Below are 27200 nucleotides of genomic sequence, written 5' to 3'. Positions count from 1 at the left end.
TCAAAAATTACGGAAGTGTAAAGATGAAAAAGACACGCACCTGCATCTGTCTTCTTCAGTTATAGCCGAGAATCCGGACCTATCCCACACGATGTCCATGAGACCGGCACACTCTCTGGCGTAAAGCGGCAAGTGGAACAATAAATCATTATCTGGGCCTAATGTTGAAGAACTAGAAATAAAATTTATTTGCCAGCCTTCGGTTTATCATCACAAATAAAGAGGAGGACATGCAATCGGCGGCCAGATTTGTGTGGAAAAAATATAAAATTGTAAGCCTCTATCTCTCAAAGCAGTGGCGTACATACATTGAAAACGGATTTGGCAACTTATGGGACAAATGCCGAGTTTCTACAAAAGACCGAAAATGGAAACAAACTCATTGAAGGCATGCCGATCATGGTGCGCTTCTTTTTCATTGCGATGCGGTAGCAATAAACCGGACATTCAAGCCGCGTTCGCAGCATCGACGTCATGCTGTCTGGTGTCGACGGCTCATGCAAGGTCCGCGCGTGGAGGCGTGGAAGGCTTCCAGACTCGCGCAGTCACACATTCCTGAGCACCTTCTCATGACTTGTGTTCACTTCTTGTCTTCAAGGACCGACACTCTATTAAAGTGGAAAGTTGGGCGAGTCGGTATTCCTGCATAACAGTAACAACGCGAAGAAAACGACGACGGAGTGAAAGGACACAGGGCAGCGCTTGTCTGGTGTCCTTTCACTCCGTCTTCGTTTTGTTCGCGCTGTTGCCATTCTGAATCGGCCCTCTATTCGAGGTGAACCTCGTTATGTTTATTATAGATTGCCGACTTTAATACTATGTCTCTGACCATGGGTTTAGAGAAGGTCCTACTTTCGGACTTGAGCAGGCAGAACATTTCAGATTTTACTTCTACCAAGGGTTTATTTGTTGTTACTGCTTCAGTTTGGTGCCACACAGCCATGGTATGAATATACCATGGCTGTGTATATTCAGCGGCAGGCGACCCGCTGCTTGCTCAGCGGGTCGCCTGCCGATTCCATGCTTTGGAACGGCGCGGGTGTGACCTGCGACTACAGTGGGTCCCGTCCCCATGTCGGCATCGCGGTAAAGGAGGCAGCGGACGACCTGGCCGGGCGCGCACACCAACCGTCGAGCACGTTGTCGACGCGGGTCAACTTGTTTGACTGGGCGCGCCAGCATTTCCGGAGAGAGGTCACGCTCTGCCACCCCGACAGCCAGGTCGCGCCGGGTAGCCCAGGTTTAAACCCCTTTTTAGCGCAGGGGCGCCCGCCGCGCCGTCTCCCGGAGACAGGGTTCACTAGGAGGGAGCGCACCTTCCCCCTCGCACGGCCCTGTTTGGCCCGGCGAACATCAGAACCGCCTCCGCGGCGCTCCACCCCCCTCTGCCGAGGCTGCGGCGCGCTGGAAACTCTGCAGCACCTGGTCTGCGAGTGCCCGGCTAGCGCCGCAGCACAAAACCCCTCGTGAGGATCTACCGTCAGTACAACCTCCCTACTCGGCGGTGGAACAAATTCTGCACCCTTCGGACTGCAACTTCCCTCTCAGGGTGCTGTTCCGTGCTCTGATAACCTTCGCTGATGATGCCGGTCTTGCCGACCGTCTTTGAGCTTGTCCCGTGACGCGCCTAGGCATCCTTGTCGCCGCTACTGCCACCCCGCCTTTCTCTCCCTTCCCGCTTGTGCAGTGCGGTTAAGGTGTCCTCCATTGAGAGACAGTTACCGCACTGCACTTAGCCCCACCTTTCAGCCCCAATCAAGAATCTCTCTCAGTGTTCTAAGGTTGAGAAAACGTCCCTAAAGGCAAGTTCTTTAATATTTTCCCCTATATTTCAATGATGACAATGGCGATGGATAAACTTTATTGATTCTTCCTCATGCGCCAACATGAGGAAGAATCTGTGAGCACGAGCTCACTTCGATGGCAATCAGTTCCAGCGCGACAGAGGGCTCGGTTTCTAGCGAAACACGTGTAGAAGGGGCTGTAGACGGCTGGTCGCGGAGGTAATTGATCTACTGACAAGCCAAGCAGCATTCCAGTGGGAGGGTGCCTTAGCTTAGCGAAGAGGTCAAGAACCACTATTCAAGCAGCTGGGCGTCGCTGTCATTGTGGAACTCGTCTGCCGAAGGCTACGGATTTCTCAAACAGCTGTCGTGTGGTGATATTCGTGCGGAAGCGCAATCGCCACAAGCAGCCCAAGCTGACCCTCACAGGAAGCCAGCTTATTGCTGGAAGCAGCCAACGTCCGACCGTGAGAACGGCGTTGTAGGGTGCTTCCCGATTGTCTCGTCTTTGCGTCGTATGCGGGAGTTAGGGCGCAACATCAGATGCGGAATCCCGCAAGATGGTGCGACACCAAGCGCGGGGTGCTGCGAAAAGTTCTACTATGCCGATTAGCTGGTTAACGGCCATTGAATTCCTTTGTCTAGTGACGTAGAGAAAGCGACGACATAATAACCGGATCTTGGGTGTTGTGGCAGGTGTGTGCTTATACATGTAAACTGCTCAGACATGCTGTGTACTCCCACATCCACGGAAATAATTATTAGTTGTAAATATGGGGAAACAACCCGTTCTTCGTTTTCTTCAACCTCCCGACCTGATCTCCTCACCAACAAGAAACTCGGTGGCAGCACCGGATGACGGTTTCGGTTCGCCTAGTCTGCTTAGTCCGACGTCTCCGTATAGCGCAGGTAAGCTATTTCATTTTAGGTAAAGCCAGTTTTAGGCACTCCGGCATCACAGGCAAGCGACCGACTGTGTGATGCCCGACTCCAAACCACGAACCCAGAACCAGGACCTCAACAGGGTTCGCTACGTTATAGATGAAAGGTTAAAGTATAGGTTATACAGTACCCAAACTGTACAAAAAGTGGACTACGGAGAAGCCGCAATTAACAAAAATCATGAAGCACATATCTCAACAGTTTGAATTCTAGTCTAGACCTTTGATCTATGACATAGTTAACGCTTACAGCCTTTTCTTGACGCCTATCTCGCAAGTGAGCTCTCGGCAGCGTTGACACTGACTGCCATCGAAGTGAGCAAGTGCACGTAGATTCTCCCTAATTAGCGCAAGCTCTTGGGCCAGTTGGTGCATGATGAACTTGAAAAAAAAGGGGGTACCAGTGAAACACAAAGGACGCGCACACAAAGAAAAGGCGTTAGACACGGACGGACGCCAGTTCATTGTCCATATTGTGTGCATAATCGTACTTTGCACATGTCATTACAGCAAATTATGCGCGTATGATGCACTGATTGATCTGTACGTATTTAGCCACCCCGAAAATAGCGTCCGAAGTGCGACATTGCGGAAGAGATTTCTCCTTATGGATCCACCGTCATCTCAAGACAGATTTTAAATATATGCTAGCGCGGAGGTGCGACATATATTTAGACACTTCGTTGAAAATAAGAGCAGAACAACAAACGAGTATTCAAAGGATTGATCACCATTGTAATGAATGCTTACCTTCGGAAGTCAAAAATGCTGCAAATGAACACTCGTAGCCTTCTGTCAGGTGTCTGAAAAAAAAAGTAAACGTTTCTTGTACTCTAAGTCGAAAAGCTTGGCTTATGAAAGCCAGTTTCTTGTGAGGAGAGAGAGAGAGAGACGAAATACAGGGAGAACAATCAGATGAGTCTCCAGTTTGCTAAGCTGCGCTGGGTGGAGAAAATGTGTTGTTATATGAGCAATTCAACCGCGCATAGGCTATAAGGAGGCAAAATATCGTGAGAGTGGTCTGAACGACGACGACAAAAAAATTAAAAATCAAATAAATAACAAGAAGATTCCATCTATTCTTACTGCCTTAAAGGCGCATTCGCAAATAAAACCTGACGAGCCTCATAGGATATATGTATGCGCATCAAATATCACCATGATACCGCGTTGCTTACAGAACAGAGCAGCAGAAAAGAGCTCATAACGCTAACGCAGTCTTCATCACCGAAAGCCTTTTCCGTGTTTGCCGGAACATAGAGGCAGAGCCCAACTAAAACATGAAAACAGAACAGCCTAGGTTGGGTGCGCTTATAATTTCAGGTCACTACTAGATCACTTCATGACTGCAATATATTACAACCTCATTTCTTTTCACAGACACACACACACACAAACACACGCACATAGCTGTGACTGTTCTAAACCAGATAGGGCCATGCTCGAGAAGTCACACTCGCGGAAAGGACGGGAGCTTTGGGAATTAAAGGGATACTGAACAAAACTTCTGCCGCCGAGATATTTAGCCTAAATGAAAGCTGGGGTACTGAAATTTCTTGACACAATCTTGTTCTCAGGCGCAAACTTGTGGAAAATAACGAATTTATTGCATTTTTCGCAAAATGCCACGTCTGGCGGCCCCGCCGTGAACTAGACGAAGCGACGTTTCTGTGACTTTGTGCAGGACACCGGCGTGCCAGCTATCGCCCGCGTCTCCCCATGCGCATGGACGACGCTGGAAGCTTGTACCGAAGCCTTCCGAAGCGCCGTTCGTGTTGTGTGCTGCTTTGCAATGTGATCAATGAGCCACCTAGCACAACGCAGGAGGAATGCCTCTACGCTGCTGTGCGCGCAGTGGTGTGGGAAAAGTATCGTCGGGCCAGATATAACCTCCTTGGACAAGCCGTGTCATACCATTCCGAAAGAGCCGAAGCTTCAGAGGATTTGGATTTGCGCTGCGCGGCCATCATAGCCAACATGAGCGCGATGAGCAAGGCACGCGGACGTTAGGCAAGCACTAGACGCCCATGGAGTTTCGTACTATGATTACTAGAGAGAACTGTAGCACTAGTGTCTAGGGGAGCTGCAATGGGGGCGCTACGGCCAACGTGGGAATCATAGGAAGTACATCGAATTGCCTAAACCTCGTCCTTCTGGCTTCAAGAGGGGTTCGTGATATTGTAAACTCGCCATTTTCAACAAATTAGTGACTAATAAATAATTAAATAAACATTCGCAAAATTGTCCAACGGCAGGATTCGAACACAGGGACCCTAGCGCGGAGGCCCGATATTGAAGCCATTACGCCGCGGACGCATGCAACGACAAGCGACATGAAATACCCATGTGAATTTATCGCTGGCAAGCCAATGCCTTGAGAGGCTTGGGGCGTTTCGATTTGGCCAATTCGACCGGCTGAATCGCCGCAATTGTCAACGATTGTGTGCGTTCGCAGCGTCCCTCTGCACTTCCACAAATATAAACTTTTCTGAAATATACGACAAGGAAGGCGCAGAAAGCGTAATAAACAAAGCCACGAGAAGGTCTGAAGGCACAAGCCCGAAGATTAGACAAATTAATGTAGTTATCGTCATTGCCATGCTGGCTTAACGATTGCCACGCCAGAGTTTCCTCTTGTAATTATTGTCGGTTAAACTCTACGGTTGCTGGTGCTGCTTCTGCAAGCCGCTATACATGGCGTCACGCCAGTCGGCGCGCAGCCCCGCGCATGCCGGCTTGCCGTCACCACGCGCTCACAATCCTCAAAAAAAAAAAAAAAAAAAAACAGCCGTCCGTTTAAAAATATGTGAAATAAATGCTGCATATCGGAACAGTCGCGTATTGCGAGTCGAGTTTCGATGCTTCTCTCATTTTTGTCACATTTTTGTTCAGTATCTATTTAAAGCACCCGCACAAACAAACAAAAACTGTTTGGCGAGCTTCTGACTCTGTAGCTTACCTCGAGATGCTACCACACGAAACCTCAATATATCGAGTGAAATTTCAAACGCAATAATTCGCCACATGTGTAATTTCCTACACACGAAGTTTGATAATAATAATAATAATAATAATAATAATAATAATAATAATAATAATAATAATAATAATAATAATAATAATAATTATTATTATTATTATTATTATTATTATTATTATTATTATTATTATTATTATTATTATGGGACTTTGCTGGCGCAAGGGTCAGATGTGCCCAAATAGCACCTTGGTCATCATAATAGGCTGTGATTTGTATTTGAATAATGAATATCGAGACGTGGATGCAACACGGCTGTATACAGGCCTAAAAATATTCGTTGATGAGGGTGTAAATATATACATATTAAAACTAGATAATGATACATGGCATACCATGAAGAAACAATGTATTACGAAGAGGTGATATACCAAAATACGTCGCTAGAAGTAGAACTACTGCCCCACTAGGGCACTTCGGCAGAAGCGCCTGGAGACATGTGCCGTACAGCTCACTATTGTTGCCGCACCAGCCTCTGGTGAGAGGATGTGCTGCGAATCTTGTGGTTTTATAACACGCAATAAATCGACAATCTTATACAAAATTTTTAAACTGAATTACGGTCAAAATTTGGTTCTGTTCAAAGAAACCGGATTAAGGGGAATGTGGCATTGGTGTGCTAGAAGAAAGTGCTTTTCTTTTGTTCAGCCTCTGCTTCACGACACTCCACCAGGACGTCGACAACGGTCAGCCGCTTACTACGTCTACCTCAGAGGGGAGGTTCACCACTAGTCAGCAGGTAAGCATGAGTACCGTATGCGTGTCCTATTCACAGTCGACAGAACATGACATAAGTTTGTCGCGCTTTCGTTACCGAAAGGCAATTTCATCAGTGGGGCCTAATTAAAGGAAGTATATTTGAGGTTTCACGGTCCCAGATGGATTGCCATAAGCTTCTCAGCTTTTTTTGGGCGAGAGAGGTTTAACCGTGGGAGGGATAGCTATGGTAGGTAGAGTTACAGGCTGTTGTTGTTATGGGTGTAGCAAGTTCATCTACAAGCATATGCCTGTCTGCGCTGGCACCCAACATATTACGATATGCTGGTAGGATGCATGCATAGTACACAGAGACGAGTAGAGCTCATAGGCTACTGGATTCATATATTTCCACAGAGACACTAAAGCTCTTGCTACGCTTAGAGAGTCTGCAAGTACGACAACTTTTTGTAGTTTTAATGTCTTCATATGTTTTACAGTCGAGAGTAACGCATAGGCCTCTGTCGTGAAGATGCTCGTCTCTGCGTGCAGAACACTGCATTCCGAGAAGGATGGCCCGGCTGCCGCATAGTATACGCTATTTGGTGACATGCGTCGCTATAGAATTCGGTACAGGAGCACTTCGACTGATGTTTCAGACGGTGCATACGGATGTGCATCCCTATGGCGTGTTTTGTAACTTTGACAAATGACGTGTCGCATTCTTTCAGTTGTCACAGTCACAGTGGCGACAGCCTTGTTGGAGCTGTCAGTGGATGTACATGTAGCGGCACATTCATTTGTTCCCTCAGCTTCCTCACGTGTAGTGAGAACAGCTTTCTCATTGAAGGTCGGTTTGGAACTAGTGTGGCAGACGTCAAATCATTATCAGTTTTATAAAACGGCTCTTCAGGATCAGAGTGGACTTTGAGGAAATATGTGAAGCTTATATACAAGGTGTCCCAGCTAACTTTAGCCACACTTTGAAAATATGCCCATGCACTCTAACACAACGCGACCAAAGGCATGTTGCTGACTATTGTATTCAGTTACTCATACTATTTTTTGTATCCTGCCTAATTTCATAATTAGTCACGAATGATTAACCAACCTCAGAAGCAATGAAGTTAAGAAAAAAATTCCAATTAGATAGTTGTAGAGTGGCTTGCAAAACGTCCCATTAAACAGTTTCTTACTTTCTATCTATTAGGTATTGGTGTTTTTCCGCTTACTGCAGATGCCCGCGAAATACAAAAAAAAATACCACGTGACATGCCCGCTTGTGCGTCGTAATTACAGCGCTCCCAAAAGTTCTCCACTGCTCTTCGCTTTCTTCCAGCGTGTGCCAGATTGAGCGGTGATCGTTGGCTCCCTTCGCGTGCTTTCCCTCGCACATACCGCAGGCAGTGTGCTGCGACAGTGTTATCGCCGTTGAACTTTACACGGAACAGCACGGCGACGGCGACGACAAATGCACCTATAGTGTCCATATAATTGCTATCGCAATAAAACTGCGAAGGAACGTCACGTCACTCCACTTGCTTCGGCAACCCAACCTCCTCTGACGTCGTCCCTCCCGCTCTCCGGTGCGTTGTGCGCGGTGCCTTTGGGTAGGATTCGACCCACATGGTTGCCGGGTCATTCGACATTGTTTGGTACGTGGTAGCTTTTGGTGGCGCCTGCCGTCGCAGGCATGGAGGCACGTAGGGAAGCGTAGCGGGTATTTTTCTGCTACCGCTTGCGTCCTTCTTCGCTTTAAATGCGTTGCCTTGAAACGCGGATAAAGACTGGGGCGCCTGACCCATGACGACAGAATGTTCAATGCGTCACTTACGCTTATTACCACCGCGGTTAGTGGAGTTGCCCTCGCTCTCGCCTGGAAACGCGTTCAGAGCGCCTGATTGTGGTCTATTGCTTCGTCAAGCCATATCGTGGGCACCTTACAGCAGGGTGCGTATTTGCTCAGTAATTTCTGCCCCACTGTCTTGCGCCTGCATAGGAAGAGACGATATGTTCTGCGGGATACTTCTTCCGTGTTTTCACTTAGTAAAAGGTTCGGCCGTGTGTCCTTGATTGTGATAGAAATAAACAGCATTATTCTGCACTCTAAACGCCGAAGTCGTCGTGTTTCCTTCAGATTTCCGTGGATTATACTTAAGATTGTGTGGTACGACGTCGTTAGGCTGTTGAGACGCGTCTGTTCAGTTCTCGTCGCAGAACGACAGCGTCAACCGGGACCGTCTGCATTCACAACGGGCCGGCAGGGCCTTAAATATGTTTGCGGTCACCGGCTCTCCAATCCATCCTTGGGCACAAGAAGGACAGCATATTTCTCCCTCGGGAAAGCAGTCGCTGCGGAGCCTGGACGCTTGCTTGCTGCGCATGTTTGTGGGGACGAATGGCATCATTGTTTCTCAAAACACGTGCCCAGACGCGACGAATCACCGTTGGAAGTGTGGCTTAGTTGCCTGCACACGTTTGCAGGGCAAAAGGTTTCCTCGTTTCCCTGAAACAACCCTGAAATGCGACCAGTCATCCTTGAGGTGGTCCTCGGGTTGTTCGACACAACACTGGTTACCCAACGACTTCGTTGGGTACAGCCCTGGCGCCTGCCTGCTGCTTAAGCGGCAAGCCGCATCTATATAACGTGAGGTGGTTCGGTGCGTTACCTTACTGACATAACACAGACTCGAGTAGGAGGAAAAACCTTTATTTGGGTCCTGTACAAGTTGCCACCTGCCTGGCCAGTCGAATGCTGGGACCGGGAGGTCACGTCTCCTAGCATTATCAGGGGCGTACGGACAGCCAGGACTTGAGGGATGTGATCGCGGGATTAATTCATTCCGAAAACCGATTCCGGGAAATGCCAGTGCCGAGCGACCCACACTCCCTGAGCACATGCTCAAGCGCGCATATCTCGTTTTGCATGCTTTGCATATAGTATTCATGCCTGAAACGTCATACCATTCCTTCATTTGTGCTAGTAAATAATGGGACTGTGTTTGTTATTGCCTAAGTGTAACTGCGTGTGCTCTGTTTTGCCTATAATGAGGGGGTGCAACCTGCCTCCTTCCCTTGTAGCAATGTTTTGTAATTTCATTGTATGCCATGAGCGTATTTCTCTGTAAGTTCTCCAATCCAGCAGAATTAAAGCCATGTGTAAAAGCGGCTCGGTCAGTAAGTTCACGGGCGACGCTGTTGGCAGATTCATTCGGATTTACGGTAAGGTCATCAAGTGAACCAAGGTGCACCGGGAACGAATAAATGTAATGCGTAAAATTTGTTTGTCTCATGTTAACTATCCTCGCAGCCTGTGGAGCAATCTTGCCCGTATTGAAAGCTCTAATAGCCGTTTTCGAGTCACTATATATTTCCGTGTATCTATCGTCTGTTAGTGCCAATGCAATGGCAACTTGTTCAGCGACTTCAGGTTTGCTAGTGTAGACTGCGGTGCAGTTGGTGCATTTGCATAGGTGATACACTACCACCGCCGCGAACTTAGTTCCATCCTTGTAGGCAGCCGAATCAACAAAGCAGGCTCCTCTACAGACTTTATCCATTTTTTTTATTAATGCCCTGTCTCGTGCAACTCTTCTGTTGATGTTATGTAGTGGGTGAATCTTCCTCGATAGCGGTGCGACAATTGTGTTTTCTGCCAATTCTTGATGAACTTTGGTGTACTGTGCTGGATTCGTTGTGGGGGTTGATGATGATCTTGTCTAGGTGGATCTTCCCGTGCTGGTTGTAGATAGTCTCGCTCATTGTGATATTTCTTGGGCCTCCGCGATCTCCATGGTCGTGTTGTGTATTCCTAACTTGAGCACTTTTTCAGTGCTCGTTCAAATTGGGAGCGCCAGTGTGCTTTTAACAAACTTCTTGATCGCTGCGTCAAGCTTCTTGAGTTGAACCTGCGTCCAGTTGTACATGGCAGGCGGCGTATGAAATATGACAGAGTACGAAAGAGTTGATTCCCCTCGTGAGGTCATCTTTCATGCCCTTGTGTCTTCCTGTCAGGCGTTTGATCATCCTGTACGCGTAATCCGTTTTAAGGGTGATTTTATTTAGCTCCGTATGTTTTCCGCCGTTTGCTTCAATGAAATAGCCTAGTACTCTGATCACGTTGACCCTGGGTATATTGACACCATTTTCTGTAAAGGTGTATACCGCTTTCGAATAGAGGTTTCCAGACTCTTAAGCGAGGCTAAACAAGCAGAAAACCGAGATAGCACTAATACACGCAAGGAAGTCCCAGTCCCCGCGCCTGCTGTTGAGGGACCCATGTTAGCCAAGCATAAGGCTGTTGAATGTAAGCTCAGGAACACTAAAACACAGATGGAGGATGTCAAACAAGCGCTGGCGTCTTTTAAAGACAACATGCAGATGCTGATAGACAGTGTCTCAGAGTTGACAATGAATCTAGGCCAAATATGGAAGGCCAGTGAATGGCCCTTAGGAGGGGCTGAAAGGTTTGGCGAAAGACTCAAAACCCTAGAAATAATGGCCGAGGCGAGTACATCACACGCTTGAACTTTCACAAACTTTGGCGTGCACCTTTGCCGTGCCTACAATCTGTGCCTCTGCATGGATGCAACCAAAGCGAGCGACTAGAATGTGCCGCTTCTCTATCACGTGACAAGGGCCTACTTCTCTATAATTTTTATGACTGCGCTTCAATATTGTCACGTGACGCTCCCTCCTATTGTAGTCATTCGTCCATGCCCGTCAATGATAAAAAAGGGTCTTTTTCACCGCCTTCCCCCGCTTCGCGCTCGTTTCTCGCGCACTCTCGCCCCTCGATCGTGGCGCCCCCTTGTCCGTTGCAGAGTAGCAGACGTCGCCACGCGTTAATGCGAGCGAGTGAGAACTTTGCAGTTTGGCGCTCTTGATCTAGCTCCTGTTTATTTCCTATGGCACTGAAGTTACATCCGAGAGCTTTATTTCAACCCTGGGAAAAAGGGAAGACGACGAAGTGTCTTCTTGGCAGAACACTTGTTTCTGTGCTCTGTGAATTTTTGGTAAAATCTTCGGCTTGCGAGGTGCCTCGCCTCCCCGTCTTGCAGCCATGGACGCGGAGCATGCTAGAGGCCCGCCTGGCCAGACGTCATCACAGCCGTCAACCGCGAGGAAGCGAGTTGGCTCCCCCAGTGACACCGAAGACACCGAGCTGTACTCCATGTCGGACGACTCATCCGACGACGGCTTCATACCCGTCCGGAGTAAGAGGGCGAGAAGAAAAATCGTCAACACAGCGCCGTCAACTCCTGCGAGCACAACGACTATGAAGTCAAGGCCTGCGCGCTGGCCACGCGTCATCATCTATATGCCGGAAGAGCCATCAAGCAACCTACGATTGCTGAACAGGCAAGCCCTATCCATTTTTCTGGAACGTGCGGTGCCGGATCAAATTAAAGATATAAGAATAAATCCACGCAAGAATATACTCGCCATAGACGTGTACAACGCGAGTGCGCTTGGAAAACTTCAAGCGATCACGGAGCTAGGCGGAATCAAAATGCGCCCCTTTATCCCGATCGACGACACATCCATAGCCGGTGTGATTTACGACATCGACATAGCCATTCCTAATGATGACTTACCTAGCCTCATCAAGCCGGCATACGAAGGCACGATCATTACGCAAGTGCGCCGCCTTGGGAATACGCGCTGCGTAAAAGTAATATTCAAGGGGGATTGTATCCCATCCCACGTTAAAGTCGGACATTTTCGACATCCTGTTCGACCATTCATCCAGAAGCCGCTTCAATGCCATCAGTGTTTCAGGCTAGGACACGTCAAGGGCGTGTGTCCCAACTCGCTACTGTGTCCCCGTTGCGCTGAACCTCATGCAGAACAGACCTGTGGTGCCACGGTCCTGAAGTGTGCCAACTGTAGCGGCCCTCACGCGGCCTCGTCGAAAGACTGTCCCCGCATCAAGAGGGAACGCGCGGTTCTCAAGCAAATGGCCAGAGACAATTCGGCCCACAGGGAGGCAGCCAAAGTAGTCCGGCGTCGGCGTCGACGTCGGCACCATCGTACGTCTTCGAAGAAGACGCATGCGCGAAGTGACAGTACCCACTCCTCTGCGGTGCCAGTTAGCCGCGCCGCGAAAGGGCCCACCACTTCCACGAAGGAAGCAGAAAAGACTCTATCTTTAGAGGATTGGCCTACGCTACCGAGCCGCTCCCTTGCGAAAGAACCTCAGAAGGTCGGGGCCCCACCTGATCCTTCTCCGGCCATGGATGATTCACCTAAAACAGACCGTCAAGTCATCTCGGTGCTACGTTCTCTCATGGAGGCCATTCGAGCGCTTTTAGTGGACATGAGGACACCATCTGCTCGAAGCGCACTTAAAGTGTTGGACGCCTTAAGCCCAGTGCTTGCATCCCTCAACTAGAAAGATGGCTACTCATACCCCATCCTTCCGGAAAGAAGTCAAAGCAGCGTCCGTCATCCAGTGGAACGCCAGAGGGCTAAAATCACGAATTTCAGATTTTCGTCAGTTTGTCTACACCAATGTGTTTCCACTCATCGTCATTTGTGAGCCCAACTTGTCGAAACCAATAAGACTGTCAGGATACGAGTTTATCATCTCATCAACAAACGGTGCATGCAGCAAAATCGTCGTTTTTGTTCGTCGTGAACTCACCTATGTTTTGCAACCAATTGCGCCCCACGACGACAATCAATATATATGCATCACAGTTAAAAAGAACAAACTCTTGTTTACTCTCATAGGCGTGTATATATCGCCTTCCAGCAATTTCGATACCAAAAGATTTGCGGATATCTTGAGTGTTTGTCCCGCCCCATGGGTCATCATAGGAGATTTCAATGCACACCATCCAGCATGGGGAAGTACAAGGACAAATGCAAGAGGACGAAGATTAGCAAGTATCGCCCACAACTATGGCCTTACTCTCCTGAACAATGGTAGCCCCACCTTTCTTCGAGGCGTGACATACGGCAGCTGCCTCGACCTTGCTTTCGTCTCCAACTCTCTCGCCAGATGTGTGAAGTGGTTTCCAGACATTGAGACACATGGGAGTGACCACATTCCCACCTATCTGAACATCAAAGGCTTGTCGTCTACATCAGGCTCACGGAATACCATTCGGACGATTCAATGGGCCAACTTCAAATCTGAGATGGAAGATGCCTGCCGCGAGGGCCTACCCTCTCGGTTAGAGCAAACGATTAAAATGACGATGCAAAACGCCACTCGCATGATGACGATCTCTTCCACGCGAAATGACTTCGACATAGAATTAGAGCGACTGCGAGCGCTTCGTCGCCGGGCGGAACGTCGATATCGACGTACAAAAACAATCCATGACCTTAGGGCAGCCAGGAGGATGCAAAAGAAGATTCAGCGTCGTATGGATAGATTAGCGTCGGAACGGTGGGCAACGTTTTGCCAGACACTCGACCCCGCCAGGCCACTGTCTCACATTTGGAAAACGGTGCAAGGTCTGCGTTGCCTTCCGGAACGGCGTTTTCCATTCAAGGCGCTAGCGCTTTTCCAAGGGCGGCAAGACATCGATGTCGCAGAAGACTTTTGTGCGCGGATCGCAGACCAAGCGACTCGTCCAGATCCTCCAGCCCGAGCTGACGTCCCCCATTCCCGTGATTGCCGCATGGACCTTCCTTTTACAATGGAGGAGCTCGAAGCGGCACTAGCTCTCTGCAGGCGCTCATCATCTCCGGGTCCAGATGGTATATCATACCGGGCCTTGTGCTATCTCGGAGAGTCCGCACGGATAGAATTGTTGAGCCTTTACAACTCCTCATGGCAGGAGGGAAATGTTCCTGACGAATGGAAAGTAAGCCGCCTGGTGCCACTCTTAAAGCAGGGCAAATCCCCATTAGAACTCACCTCTTACCGCCCAATAGCACTGGCCAGCTGTGTAGGAAAGATAATGGAACGGATGATCCTTGGCCGCCTGGAATGGTACCTTGAATTTTACAAGATTTATCCGCTTTCCATGGCTGGTTTCCGACGTGATCGCTCTTCCATCGACAGTGTAGTTGATCTCGTTTCATATGTCCAGCACGAAAGGTCCCGTAAGCGTTTATCTGCAGCTTTATTCTTAGATGTGAAAGGGGCATACGATAACGTATTACATGAGGCCATTCTCGACGCTCTTGCGACGGTTGGCCTAGGTGGTCGAGTTATTTTGTGGATTGCAAGTTACCTGTCTGCAAGATCATTCTATGTGTTAACTGACGATGGCCCAACTACGCGACGCTATACCAGCAGGGGCGTTCCTCAAGGCGGTGCTCTCAGCCCGACGCTATTCAACCTCGCTCTTGTTGGACTTGCTGAATACTTGCCAACTACCATCAAGATTTCAATATACGCTGACGACATCTGTGACTGGACTTCGGCAGTCACACGTCCTCAGATACGTGCGCGACTTCAAAGAGCGGCCACTTTGACAGCGAACTACTTGTGTAAACAGGGTCTCAGCATTTCACCAGAAAAATGCGCACTAGTAGCATTTACTCGGAAACCGATGACGCCTTATGTCATCTCAATCAATGGGCGGACCATTTCCTATGTCCGAAACCACAGATTCCTTGGCGTCATTATTGACCGAGACCTCTGTTGGAGCCCACACGTGGCCTACATGAAACGGCGCCTGACAGCTACTTCCCAGTTGTTCAAATACTTGACAGGGAAGACGTGGGGGATGTCAGTAGACGCAATGCTTAAACTCTACAGAGCTCTCTTTCTCGGTTTTTTAAGATACAGTCTACCTGTACTGAACAACACCTGCAAGACAAATATTCGTGTTCTGCAGGCAGTACAAGCTCAAGCACTCAGAGTCTGCCTTGGTTTGCCCAGATGTACGTCAACAGAGGCGACTCTTGCGATTGCTCGGGACCATCCAATGCGAACTCACATTACGGTGGAAGCCCTGAGAACGCACATCAGACATTTTGCACGTGCCCCCTATCACCACCTTGCAGCACTACCTTCAGACAGGCACCAATCATCATTCTCTAAAACTATCAACAAGTACAACGACAAACTTCCCTCTGGCTTCACCGCTGCATCTAAACCATCGATACCCCCTTGGTGTCTTCTCAGCCCCACAGTACATCTCAGTGTACCAGGAATCGGAAAAAAGTCTGAACTGTCGTCGCCTGTCCTCAAACAACTGTCTCTGCTTCTTCTGCACGAGAGGTACGCGGACAGTGAACACATTTATACTGATGGTTCCACAAACATCCATTGTTCGTCCGGTGCTGTGGTTGTCCCAGCAAAAGCTATTACCATCAGCTTTAGGACTGACCACCCGACTACCTCGACATCTGCTGAACTAGCTGCTCTTCGCGCTGCACTCTGTTTCGTCAGTCGGGAGCCACCTCGACAATGGTCCATCTTCAGCGACTCAAAGGCAGCCCTACAATCTGTACTATCAGCTCTGCGTCGCGGGCCATTCGAACAGCTCGTATTCGATATTAGATGCCTACTCCATACATCACAGGAGAAAGGACACCACGTGACGTTTCAGTGGCTGCCAAATCACTGCGGCGTAACTGGAAACGAAGACGCCGATAATGCCGCTCGGGCAGCTCTTGAAGACGCACAAGAAGAGGCCATACCGCTTTCACGATCCGACGCAGCTAGCAGACTTCGAGTGCTTGCACAGGAGATCACACTCTCTTTATGGTGCACACCAAACAGCCAGACCAACCAGAGCAACCGTCAATACCACCTGCCCTCTTTGATGCATCTCTATATGCCAACTGGACTCCGCCGAAGCGAGGCGACTCTGCTTTATCGCTTATGGTTAGGGGTGGCTTTCACGAAATCTTACTCATTCCGCATTGGAATGGCCGACAACGCTCTCTGCAATGCCTGTCTTTGCGAGGAGACGCTGAAACACATTCTGTGCGACTGTCCTGAATATAATGTTCAGCGACAGTCCCTGGCATCCGTTCTCGCGCACCTTGACACTAGACCATTGTCCCTCGACACGATTTTCACATGCCGCCGACAGAAGACATCGCAGGTGAAGGCGACGAAGGGACTACTTCGGTTTTTGAAAGAGACGGGATTGGACAAGCGGCTGTGACAATGATATCACGTACAATGCCAGATTGATGGACTCTAACGGACGATGTGTGTGCGCTGTGCTATGTGCTCTCTCTCTCTCTCCCTTCCCCATCTTTCATCGCCCCCATCCCTCTCCCATGTGTAGGGTAGCAAGCCGGTTACGCTAAACTGGTTAACCTCCCTGCCTTTCCTTCTCCACTTTTTCCTTCCTGGGAAAAAGAAAGAGCGGTACGAGTTAAATTTTAAGTTTCAAATGTAAAAAAAATCTATGCTTCCGAGTCACGACAGGAATAGCGTGGGCGCACACGTTCACCTCTCTTAGTGTGGGCTTCGCTGAGTGCGGCTGGCCAATCGTTGCAAGTAGCTATGAAGCACGCCTGACTCAAAGTGTTCGTAAGAAATAGAAGCTCGAATTCCTTTTTTGAGTACCGTCGACTGTGCCTGCTCAGGTATACAGCTGCGCTGTTAAGGCGAACGGAAGCGGTGACTAAAGCCACATAAGCTATTCGGGCAAGATGGCTTCGCCGAGAGCCTTACAATAAACTTTATTAGCTTGGCACTAGCTGTGCTCTCTGGCTTTGAGCATTCGGTGGTGTTCACCTACGCTTGCACCCAGGTGCTACATTATTTAGTTATTTAATTATTCATTTCGTTTATCCCCATAATAAAACGGGCTTCCTCTTTTGACTAGCCAGATCACAGATGAGGCTCACGTGTCAGGGCCGGACCGTGATTTACACTAACTTTGTCTCAACAACTTTGTGCATTAATTTCTACCAGGCGATTATTTTCCCAGAATTGGAGTGTTGTTTCGAAGACCTTAGCGTTGAGTTTGCGGATGCTGAAATTATCTTCACTGACTAGATAAGCGAATAACACTCCATTACTGCACTAATGCGATCCACAAAGAACTCTCGCGAAGTAATTAAAGGCTCAATTGGTCGTCCAATAAATGATTTTAAGTATTTAACAAAATACAAAAAACTCCTACAGAAATTAAACATTATATGCCTCGAAATCTATTTGTCTGGAAGCAACAATAATGAAAAAAGAAACTCAGTAATGAGATCTTAAATTTTAATCCAATGATCAGCGTTTCTTACAGAATTTTCAAAGCTGAACCATCATTTGTTTCCCAAAGTATCATCGCGTGCAAGTCTTCAGTATTCTAAGAGTTTCATGCACATTCCATGTGTTTCCACGTCTAAACACATGAGTTTAAGAAAGTCAAATTTTAGTCTTTAATTATCCCTACGGTTTCATTACATAAAAGATACGTGAGGACTATTGCTTAAGGAAGCAAAACTACGTCGGCATGGTGCGCAACGAAGGGGCCCACGGCATCCGCGGTAAAATTGCGCGGTGTAAAACTTGGAAATAAGTACTTCGGATACATGGCATTATTTAGAAACCTCGTACTGAACAAGGGCGCGCTGAAGGCGGCCCATTGAAGTTCGCGCGACCAATCTGGTGCATCCAGATGTTTATTCGTTCCACATTGTCTTTGACGCACGCTAGCGTAAAAAGCTTGACACTTGACAAAGCACTTGACAAAGGTAGTCCAATGGGAAAGGTGAGACAGGTGGCGGAGGGCGCCAGTCGCAGAAATGCGCTCGCGGGCGTGGAAATGTTCAAAGGATGCGCTACATTCAAACATAGGGGGGCTTTACCACCAAGAGGAGCGGGTGCGGTGGTGTCACTGCTAGCTCATTGTGCGTATGCCGCACAGCCGCCCGGGGCCGTTGTGGTGCTTCCCCGACTAAAATTCCTTGATAATTCGAAAGTACCGCCACTCTTGGAACTCTGCCGCCGCCGCCGCGTGACCTCCTCGCCCCTAGCGCGTTCCTCCACGGGAACCAGTTTTGCCGCTGTTTTTCTGCACAACGATTGGTCTCCTTGCCATTGCCCCTGGAAACGAGAGCATCTTGCGTTTTGCTTGTTTTTCTTTTTTGTTAGCGCCATTTTTCTCCTAAGCTCGGGGCTGGCTCGGTGCAGCGAATTTTGCACGCTGTGTTTCCTGTGGTGTGCTAGCGTTATGCCGTGCTGTAGCTCATATAACTGCAGCAAGGAGTCTGAAGATGGTTATTCAGTTTTTATGATACCACAAGGAAAGTGTGAAGGCTTGCGCAAGAAGCAGTGGCTGCATAACATTGGCCGAAGAAAATTAGTTGCGACAAAGAACAGTGTTGTTTGCAAGGCAAGGCGCCTTTCTTATCGCACGTATCAAAGCATCCCCTAATGCTTCATTTTTTTTTCATTCCTACGGTCGGCTCATCAGCGTTTTTGCTGCGACAATTTGTACATTGCATAAAAGTGGGCGTGTCCTCAGTATACTGAATATTTTGCTGGGACTCATCTCGCACATCGTCAATTGTTAGCTTTAAGAAGAAACCAACCTCCTCATCAACGTTACCTTCAGCATTCTCGATGCAATTTTATACACTACTGGGGCGTAAAACCAGTCCGAAATCATTGGATCCATCGAATACTGCGACCCGTCCTCGGAAGCCGAGAAGAAAGATAGTGCCGTGCGCAGCGCCGCTGGCGCGCGAGGAGAATTGAGGAGGAAAGCGCTGTAGGGGTAGGGGTGGGGGAGGGTGTCGCTACTTTCAAATTATCAAGCGGCTTCCGCTCGACGTGCCAATTTGGCAAAGCGGTTCTTTGGCAGGTATGCTACCCACCTGCGTGCTTCTCTGATGATATGTTTTCCTTCACTTTGATTGTTACTATTTCTTTTTCCCTTTTCCAGGATGGGCACCACCGCAAGTATGCGGTGTGCTCCCGGTTGCAGTTCACGCGCTGTGGGGCATTCTCGCAATTGTGAGATTGTTGTTCTTTGGTACTTGTACTACATTTACCACAAGTCTAGAGGCCTCGGCAGTTCTGTGAGCTGTGGGCAAATTTTTGGCAGTTAAAGCATCGGAGAGGATTGGGCGCGACGGTCTGACCTGGATCTTTATATACCATGTCTCAATGGTCTCAGGCAGCATATCTGATCCGGAAGTTAGAATGAAACGCTTTGTTTCGATCTCTTTCCTATCACGCCTCATATTAGATCGCTTGGCATCCATCACATTGTGATCACTCTAGTAGTTCAGCCTCAGTCAGCTCCATAAGATCAGCTTGGGAAACGACTCCATGGGTGATATTAATAGTGCGGTACGGGGTCACTGTCCCTAGGAGATCCTCGAATGACATTAGATTAAACAGTTTTTCGTGTTGCATCTTGTCGCGGAGTTCCAGAAGGAGATCAGCGCTTGACAACTTAGAGACTTTATGACCTGGACCAAAAGCTTCAGTCCGTGTTTTTGCAACCAGAATATGTGAGATCATTCTCGCTGCCTTTTCTGTTTTCTCAGAACGCAGTACATGAGATCGTGGAAAATTGTCAATATGTTGGCCAGAAAACTTGAAAACTTCGGTGCGACTTCGTTTAGGAGGGCGATCCAAGAGTGGGGGGGCTGAACTTGCCATATATAAAGGTGAATGTTTGGCAGCAACGCGAGTCACTCACCATGGAGCCCAACAGAGGGACCCTTCAGGACCTGGAAAGGACAGGTCCTGCATACGTAAGCTGTACAACACTACTATTACCATATATGGTATACCCAAGGTTGGCTATCTACACAGAGTTAACCTTTGCTGCCTGGAAAATTGGTAGCGTAAGGAAGACGAGAGGGATGGAACGTTAGACAGAAAGACGAAGATTGGGGATGAGTGCAGGATGAGGCCCTCCAGGTTGGTCAGTCTGGAGGTGCCGTCTACGTGAAGCCCAGGCCAAATGTCTGTGTTGCATCCGCCGAGGGGCCATAAAAGTCCAAACACCCAGCGTCGGCTCAACCCTCAGGATCCACTTTTCACCGGGGACGGTAAGCTGCGCACAGCTAGGCACCAGAGGGTCCAGCCCCCATGTGCTCGGGTAGATGGTGTCGCAACACATCAAACGGTTGCTGATGCAGAAGACCCTACGGGGTACAGACGAAATCTGTTCTGAAATTTAGGACCAGCCTGTCTTGTCAGCTGACGTAGAACGGTAAGCGAGATTCGAGCTCTGCATAATAAAACTTATCAAAAGTTGAGTTTTACTGTACTCAACATAAATCCATTAGAAGAAAAAGCAAGCTACCGCTGTCTAAAATGTTTGATTGGTGAATAGATTATCTAAACAAGATAGCGAGCAACATTTGGGCTTGGGCTGCTTAATCTCATTTAACTAACCCGATTAAACGGGAATTGACGATATGAATGATACGGAAACAAGCAACTGCCCAGCTGTGAAGGCGCTGGTCTTCCAGTATGTTGGAATCGGAGAAGGTTGCAGCAGGTTCGTTTGGATCATTTTGACAAATACTCTAAAAATAGGGACACAGTGTGAAGGTTCCTCGAAAAGTCCTTGGCAACTGGCAAATAATTTAACACTGTCCTACAGCACTTACCAAGTTATTTTTCGCTAGTGTAGCTCTGATGGAAATTCCGTCTACACTGGAAATTTGTACAAAATTTACTTGCTTCTTTATCACAATGAAGTTTATTTGCTACTTAGTGTTGTTCCCGCTTCATCCCAATTGAGCACTCGTGGTATTTCCTTAATTATTCTCAACTGAACTATCCATGGCACTACCTTTCTTGCTTTTTTGTAAGCGTGATTTATTCTTCGAATAAATTATGACAAATAAAATAATGTAATGCCTTTCTGTTCGAGTTCACCTCAGGAATTTATTCCAAATTAGCCAGCGATTGGTAATGCCGAAGAACACTGATTACCGATGATAATCGGACACTTCGGCAGAAGGATGAATACAAGAAGCGGTGTCTCCGAATGTCTGCTGTTAATCCGAATCATCCAACAATACTTGATTTCAGCAAACACTTTTCAAGCGATTAGGAGCAAAAAGGAGCGTTGGTGCTCATAGTCACCGATCGCTGGGAGATCCCGTGGAGCATTTGCTTTATGGTTCGGCTACTTTAACCTGCAGCGGACCAGCGTCTTCACACTGTCTAGTCCGACACACGTTTTCTTTAACGTAATAGTTCTGCGGAAACCCGCAAGGTAGAGCGAGGTACTTAATTAAGGAGAAAATGAGACATCCACCCAATCGTAGCAATTGCTACAAAAGAAACCAATGCGGGTTCCTCGAAAGAAATGCCTCGCAGTTGAAGAAAAATTCGTCCTGGTCCGAGACACGAACCCGGGACCACCGCCTTTCCGGGGCAGCCGCTATAACATCTGAACTAACCAGGTGGCCAACAGATAACAGGGCGAACTCGAATTTGTTAACAACTCGAATCAAAGGCAAGAGTTTGACGTAATAGTTCTGCGCAAACCCGCAAGGTAGAGAGAAGTATTTAGCTAAGTGAAGATAAGACATATACCCAATTGTAGTACCTGCCACAAAGGCTTCCTCGAAAGAAAAGCCTCGCAGAATCGTAGTTAAGGAACTCGCCACCTGTTCTTCGATGACAATAATGACCTTGCATAGTATACCCTACTATTAATAATAGCAGATAATTGCCCATAACATGCAAGGTATTCTTTAAAGTTTACATCTGTAGCAAATATTTATTTGCTCTCAAAAGCTGAAAAGTAGACTATTGGAAGTTTCTAGGGCACAGAGGTTTAAACATAGAAAAGAGCTTGCCTGCTGGCAAAAATATCACTGTCGCCTCGAAAATTTACGCGACACAGCTGCAGTGGATGGCTCAACAAGGAAAGCAAAATGACTACGAAACAGCGCTGCCCTGCACGTGCATACCTGAAAGACCTTGCAGCCGATGACGGTGCAAATTGCCTCTTGGAGTTCAAGGCCGTTCTCAGCGAAATACTCCCTCACGCAATCTTCGATGAACTCCACTCCAACAACGCTGTGGCCCAGGTCCAGGAACCTGCGCATGCGGTGGTGGCGGCTCTGAGAAGAAATAGCAGCGAGGGTACACCTTCCGCACATGCAGGGAACAAAGAACGGGTTCTGCAAGAGGGAGGTGCCTCTTCGTCGGAAGAACATATTTTGAGCTAAGCGTTAAGCGTAGTTAAGAAACCTGAGCGATGAACGCGAAGGGAAGAAAACAGGAGGGAAACTACGTAATACATTCCTAAATGAGGTGTTGATTGACTGCAATATTCCAGTTTTTTGCATGCGCGATTACTTGTGGTAGTTTAGCATCCACGTGTGCCAAGCCCTTATGTTATACCCTGCAAGCGAGGCCTAAGTGCACACCCAGTTTGAGAGGTCGCCGCTATGTTGATCTCGCCCTGTAACCCAATAAATCCGCATGGGAGGTTATCGTAAATAGGTGAGATGAACAAGAGCCCCTTTCGCATCTATATGGGTGCAGCAGCTGGCGATCAGTGCTAAAATTGGCTAATAGAATATGCGCCACATGTTTACCATCATTCCTGCCACTGAATGTACTCTCGAGTCCTGGTGTCCCTGTGTCATTGCAGGAAGATGTGGCACCGGCTTAGCTGCTAGCTTCATAGTGAAGAATCCAGACAAGGGCAAGAGGAATACGATGAAAATGAGCGCCCATTTCCAATAAAAATATTCCCGAAAGCACTGAGCAGAGGGGCAATAATGCCTGCCTGAGTGTTCGGTCGTCACACCATATACTTCAAGATCGTATCTTGCACCGTGTTCTTGAAATATTGTTTTTCATTTAACAGCTTGGCTAATGTAAGCTGGGATACCCTATATATGTCATCGCCTGACATGACGGCATAAGGCTGCTACCTTCAGGCCCAAACAGGTAGCCGTCTCTGACCCATTAGCCGCTTTCACGAGAAGTAAGCCTAGTTTTGTTCAAAAAATTTAATATACCTATTATTGCAATTAGCATTGTTAGGGTACTTCGCGCACTTTCCGACATGCTTTTATGTCCGTAAGCGTTTTCTCGCCAACTTGTGCCACTGGATAGTCCATGGTGTAATGTGTATAACATCGGGCTGCAGTGCTGAGGGAAGCATGTTCAAAACGAACCGTTGGGCGAACTAGGGTGAATAACTACGTGACGCTCTCTATGTACCGCTCTTCAGTTAACCTCTTTGATGCCAACTTGGGTCAATGGGTATTTACCGCATGTCAGTGAGCCTCTCTTACGCTGGGTCACTGAGTATGTACCGATTTATATTATTAACGCGGTTAATATTCTTTGCCTACTGCAGCCGTTTCTATCTAGTCGTTTTTATCGCAGTTTTTTTTTTTGTATAGTGGGTCAACCTCTCCATTCGTGAAGATCACCAACCGATGAGGAGTGGTAAGAGCGTTAGTTTAAATTCGGCGGAGGACAGTGGCATGCGTTCTCGTGAGGTTGCTGTGTTACTAGAACAAACCAAAGCCACATACTCTGGGAATGCGAGGGCCTTCCCCCATGCAGAGAGGTTCTGCCAGCTCCCTCATAAGCTACATTGGGAACCCTAATACGCTCTCCCGAAGAGAAAGAACAAAAAGCAACCATTGCCGGGGCGAATGAGGTCGCCGCAAACAAGCGGCCATCTACAAAGCCTTGAACTTTCTACTGAACAAAGTTCTTTCCTTCTCATCTATCTATCTATCTATCTATCTATCTATCTATCTATCTATCTATCTATCTATCTATCTATCTATCTATCTATCTATCTATCTATCTATCTATCTATCTATCTATCTATCTATCTATCTATCTATCTATCTATCTATCTATCTATCTATCTATCTATCTATCTATCTATCTATCTATCGAGCCTCTTACGCCTACCCAGTAGTCCAAGCTGTCTACCTGCTCGGGCCAATAGGCATGTGGTCGTGACGTCGTCGTGATCGTTTCATCGTCGTCATTCCACCTTCGTAATATCACTATAATCAATCCATCATCTTCACGCCTTCTACCCCTACGCAGTGACCCGAGTTGTCTAATAGTTTGGGTCACTAGGCTGTGAGTGTGTGAGTGAAGAAACTTTATTGCAGGTCCCACGAGGACGTGAACTCGTCGCGCACCCGGCTAGTCCCACGTCGGCAGCGGCAGGTCTAGCCCGGTCGCGGGCACGCTGGACAGCCAGGGTTTGCTTCTCTAGAGCGGGGCTACGCAGAAGCGAATCCCACTCCTCCTTGATGAACTTGGGGTATGTCGACCCGCACTCCCCTAGCATGTGCGCTAGAGTGGCGGTCTGTCTGCCCGCAGGACGGGCAGGCGTCGTCGCGATATACGTCGGGGTAAGCCTCGTGGAGAACGGACAGACACGGATATGTGCTGGTCATTAGAAGTCTAAGCGAGACGGCTTGCGCCCTATTCAACTTGGGGTGAGGGGCTGGAAAGACAATTCGAGACATGTGGAAGAATTTAATAAGTTCTGTGTGAGTAGCGGGAGCGTCCCTGTGGCATTAGGGAGGAGGGGAGTCGGCGCTTCTCGCAGAGAAAGCGCGGTCGGCTAGGTCACGCGCAGCCTCGTGAGCACACTCATTGAGGTTCGGGGGAGCACCCTTGACCGACCCTACGTGGGCGGGAAACCAGTCAATCGAATGATGCGTGAGAGCATATGGACTCGAGCCGCTAAGAAGACGAACAGCTTGCTTGGCGATGTAACCCTTCTGAAAAGCCCTAACTGCCGTTTTGGAATAGCTATAGATCTCGGAGCCACGACCATCTAGCAGGGCGACGGAGATGGCGGCTTTCTCGGTGACTCCGGGTTCTGAAGTGCGAATCGAGGCGGTATTGGAAATCTTGCCACTGTAGTCGACCACAACGATGGCAAAGGTCTTCCCATCGCTGTACTTTACGGCGTCGGCGAAGCTTGCTCTAATGACTTGTTGCTTGATCTGTTTGAGGATGGCTATTGCTCTGGCGTTGCGTCTGCCCTCGTTGTGGACGGGATGGACGTTTCGGGGCACAGGGGCCACTTCGAACTTGTCTCGAAGGCACCTAGGTATCGGGGTACTGACCATCGGGAATACCGCAGGGTGGTAACCCAGCTCTTCGAGGATGCATTTACCTGCCGCTGTAATGGTCAGGCAAGTGAGTTGCGCGCGTTCTTGGGCTTCGGCAATCTCCTCGGCGGTGTTATGTACCCCCAGCTTGAGGAGATCTTCGGTGTTGGTCCTGATGGGTAGCCCGAGAGCCCTCTTGATTACTTTGCGGATGAGAGCGTTGAACTTGTCTCGCTCCGCTCTGAGCCAGTTGTGCATGGAAATCGTTTACGTGAAGTGACATAGTATGAAGGTATTGATCAGCCTGAGGAGATTGTTTTCCTTCATGCCTCGGCGCCGGTTTGCGATTCTGCGAACGAGGCGGAAAGCGTTGTCCGTTTTCGCGATGATCTTGCCGAGAGTCGTCCCGTTCGGGCCGTTAAATTGGAGAAACATGCCCAGGACCCGAATAACGTCGACCCTGGGTATAGCGCCCCCCCCCCCCCCCCCCCCCCCCGTCACAAGTGCGAAGACTGATGCTGCTTTAGGTGACTGGCTTCCAATCTTTGGGGCTGCCTCCCTTCTCTTTTCTGTAAAGAAGAAGCTCCAACTTGGAGGGGGAGCATCGAAGTCCGGCGGCGCGGAGATAGCCCTCGATCACGTCGATCGCCTCCTGCATGACTTCTTCGACTCGGCCCTCGCAGCCGCCGGAGCACCACATGGTGATGTTGTCCGCGTACACGGTGTGCTTGACGTCCTCGACGCGTGCCAAGCACTCGGAAAGACCAATAATACAGATGTTAAACACTGTCGTCACGCTGATGGCGTGACGACGATGGCATGACGATATTCGGACGACGAAGCTAGAATGATGGCAATGCAATGCCCATGGCGGTGACGTAACAACGACTGCACGACGGCTGTATGACGACGATGAGGTGACGATGGTGGCATGACGATTGTCGGGCGAGAAATCTGAAATGGCGACGGTGCAACGATTGCGACGGCATCATGATCACGAGCACATACCGAGTGGTCCAAGCTATTAGTCAACTTGGGACGCTGGGTTGGAGTAGAAGGCATGACGACGACGGCATGGTGAGTCATTTGAATAAGGAAGGAACAGCGCCAACTAAGACGATCACAAGAGGGGAGAACGACGCAGGACTGGTGCTTGTCCTGTGTCGTTCTCCCCTCTTGTGATCGTCTTAGTTGGCGCTGTTCCTTCCTTATTCAAGTATGCACCATCTAGCCCAAATGAATGTTGTCCTGAACTATGGTGAGTCAGCTCACGAAGCTGCAATGACTACGAATAAAGAACCAGTACGACAACACGATGGCGATGTGACATCGAATACATGACTACCATATGACGGCGGTGCGTGACGAGCATGGCATCCCGAGAGTAGGAAGACAAATATTGAATGACGAAGACGCAGCGACCATGACTAGGCTCGCGACATTACAGGCGACGCACCTTTGAAAACCTGAATATGGCGAAAACAATAGAACGCCCGAGATATGCAAGGCCGCAGCCTCACAAATGTGCATGTTCAGAACAGTGAAACCGCGGGCTCTGTATCTGTTTTCTCATTGAACCGCTGCTGGTATTTCTTGATAGTGAAGGCTACTTAGGACGTTAATCTCATGAAACCACGTACGCTATCTTTTAGCTTTTCATTTACTCCACCAGGAGCTTCTTACCCAAGTCCTAGCAACAACGAAGCGCAGCGCTTCATAGAGGACCCAGATGCCGAGGAACCACAATCTCGTGCAGAATCTCCATATGCCTTAAGATACCGC

At 48.6% G+C, this 27200-nt stretch overlaps 1 protein-coding gene across 1 annotated transcript in view; it reads right to left on the bottom strand.

Annotated features, from left to right (window-relative positions):
* Positions 1–27200, bottom strand: part of LOC126534408 (probable thiopurine S-methyltransferase) — a 49457-nt gene that overhangs the window by 15335 nt on the left and 6922 nt on the right. The window contains exons 3-5 of the mRNA XM_050181692.3: positions 22275–22404; positions 3476–3528; positions 41–115 (exon numbers count right to left, since the gene is read on the bottom strand). Coding sequence (XP_050037649.2) covers positions 41–115; positions 3476–3528; positions 22275–22404 — 258 coding nt within the window. The remainder of the gene's footprint in view (positions 1–40; positions 116–3475; positions 3529–22274; positions 22405–27200) is intronic.

The sequence above is a fragment of the Dermacentor andersoni genome, chromosome 7 (genome assembly GCF_023375885.2).
Source record: "Dermacentor andersoni chromosome 7, qqDerAnde1_hic_scaffold, whole genome shotgun sequence".
NCBI lineage: Eukaryota > Metazoa > Arthropoda > Arachnida > Ixodida > Ixodidae > Dermacentor > Dermacentor andersoni.
The sequence above is the reverse complement of the archived record's forward strand: the minus strand, read 5'-3'. Positions and strand labels throughout refer to the sequence as shown.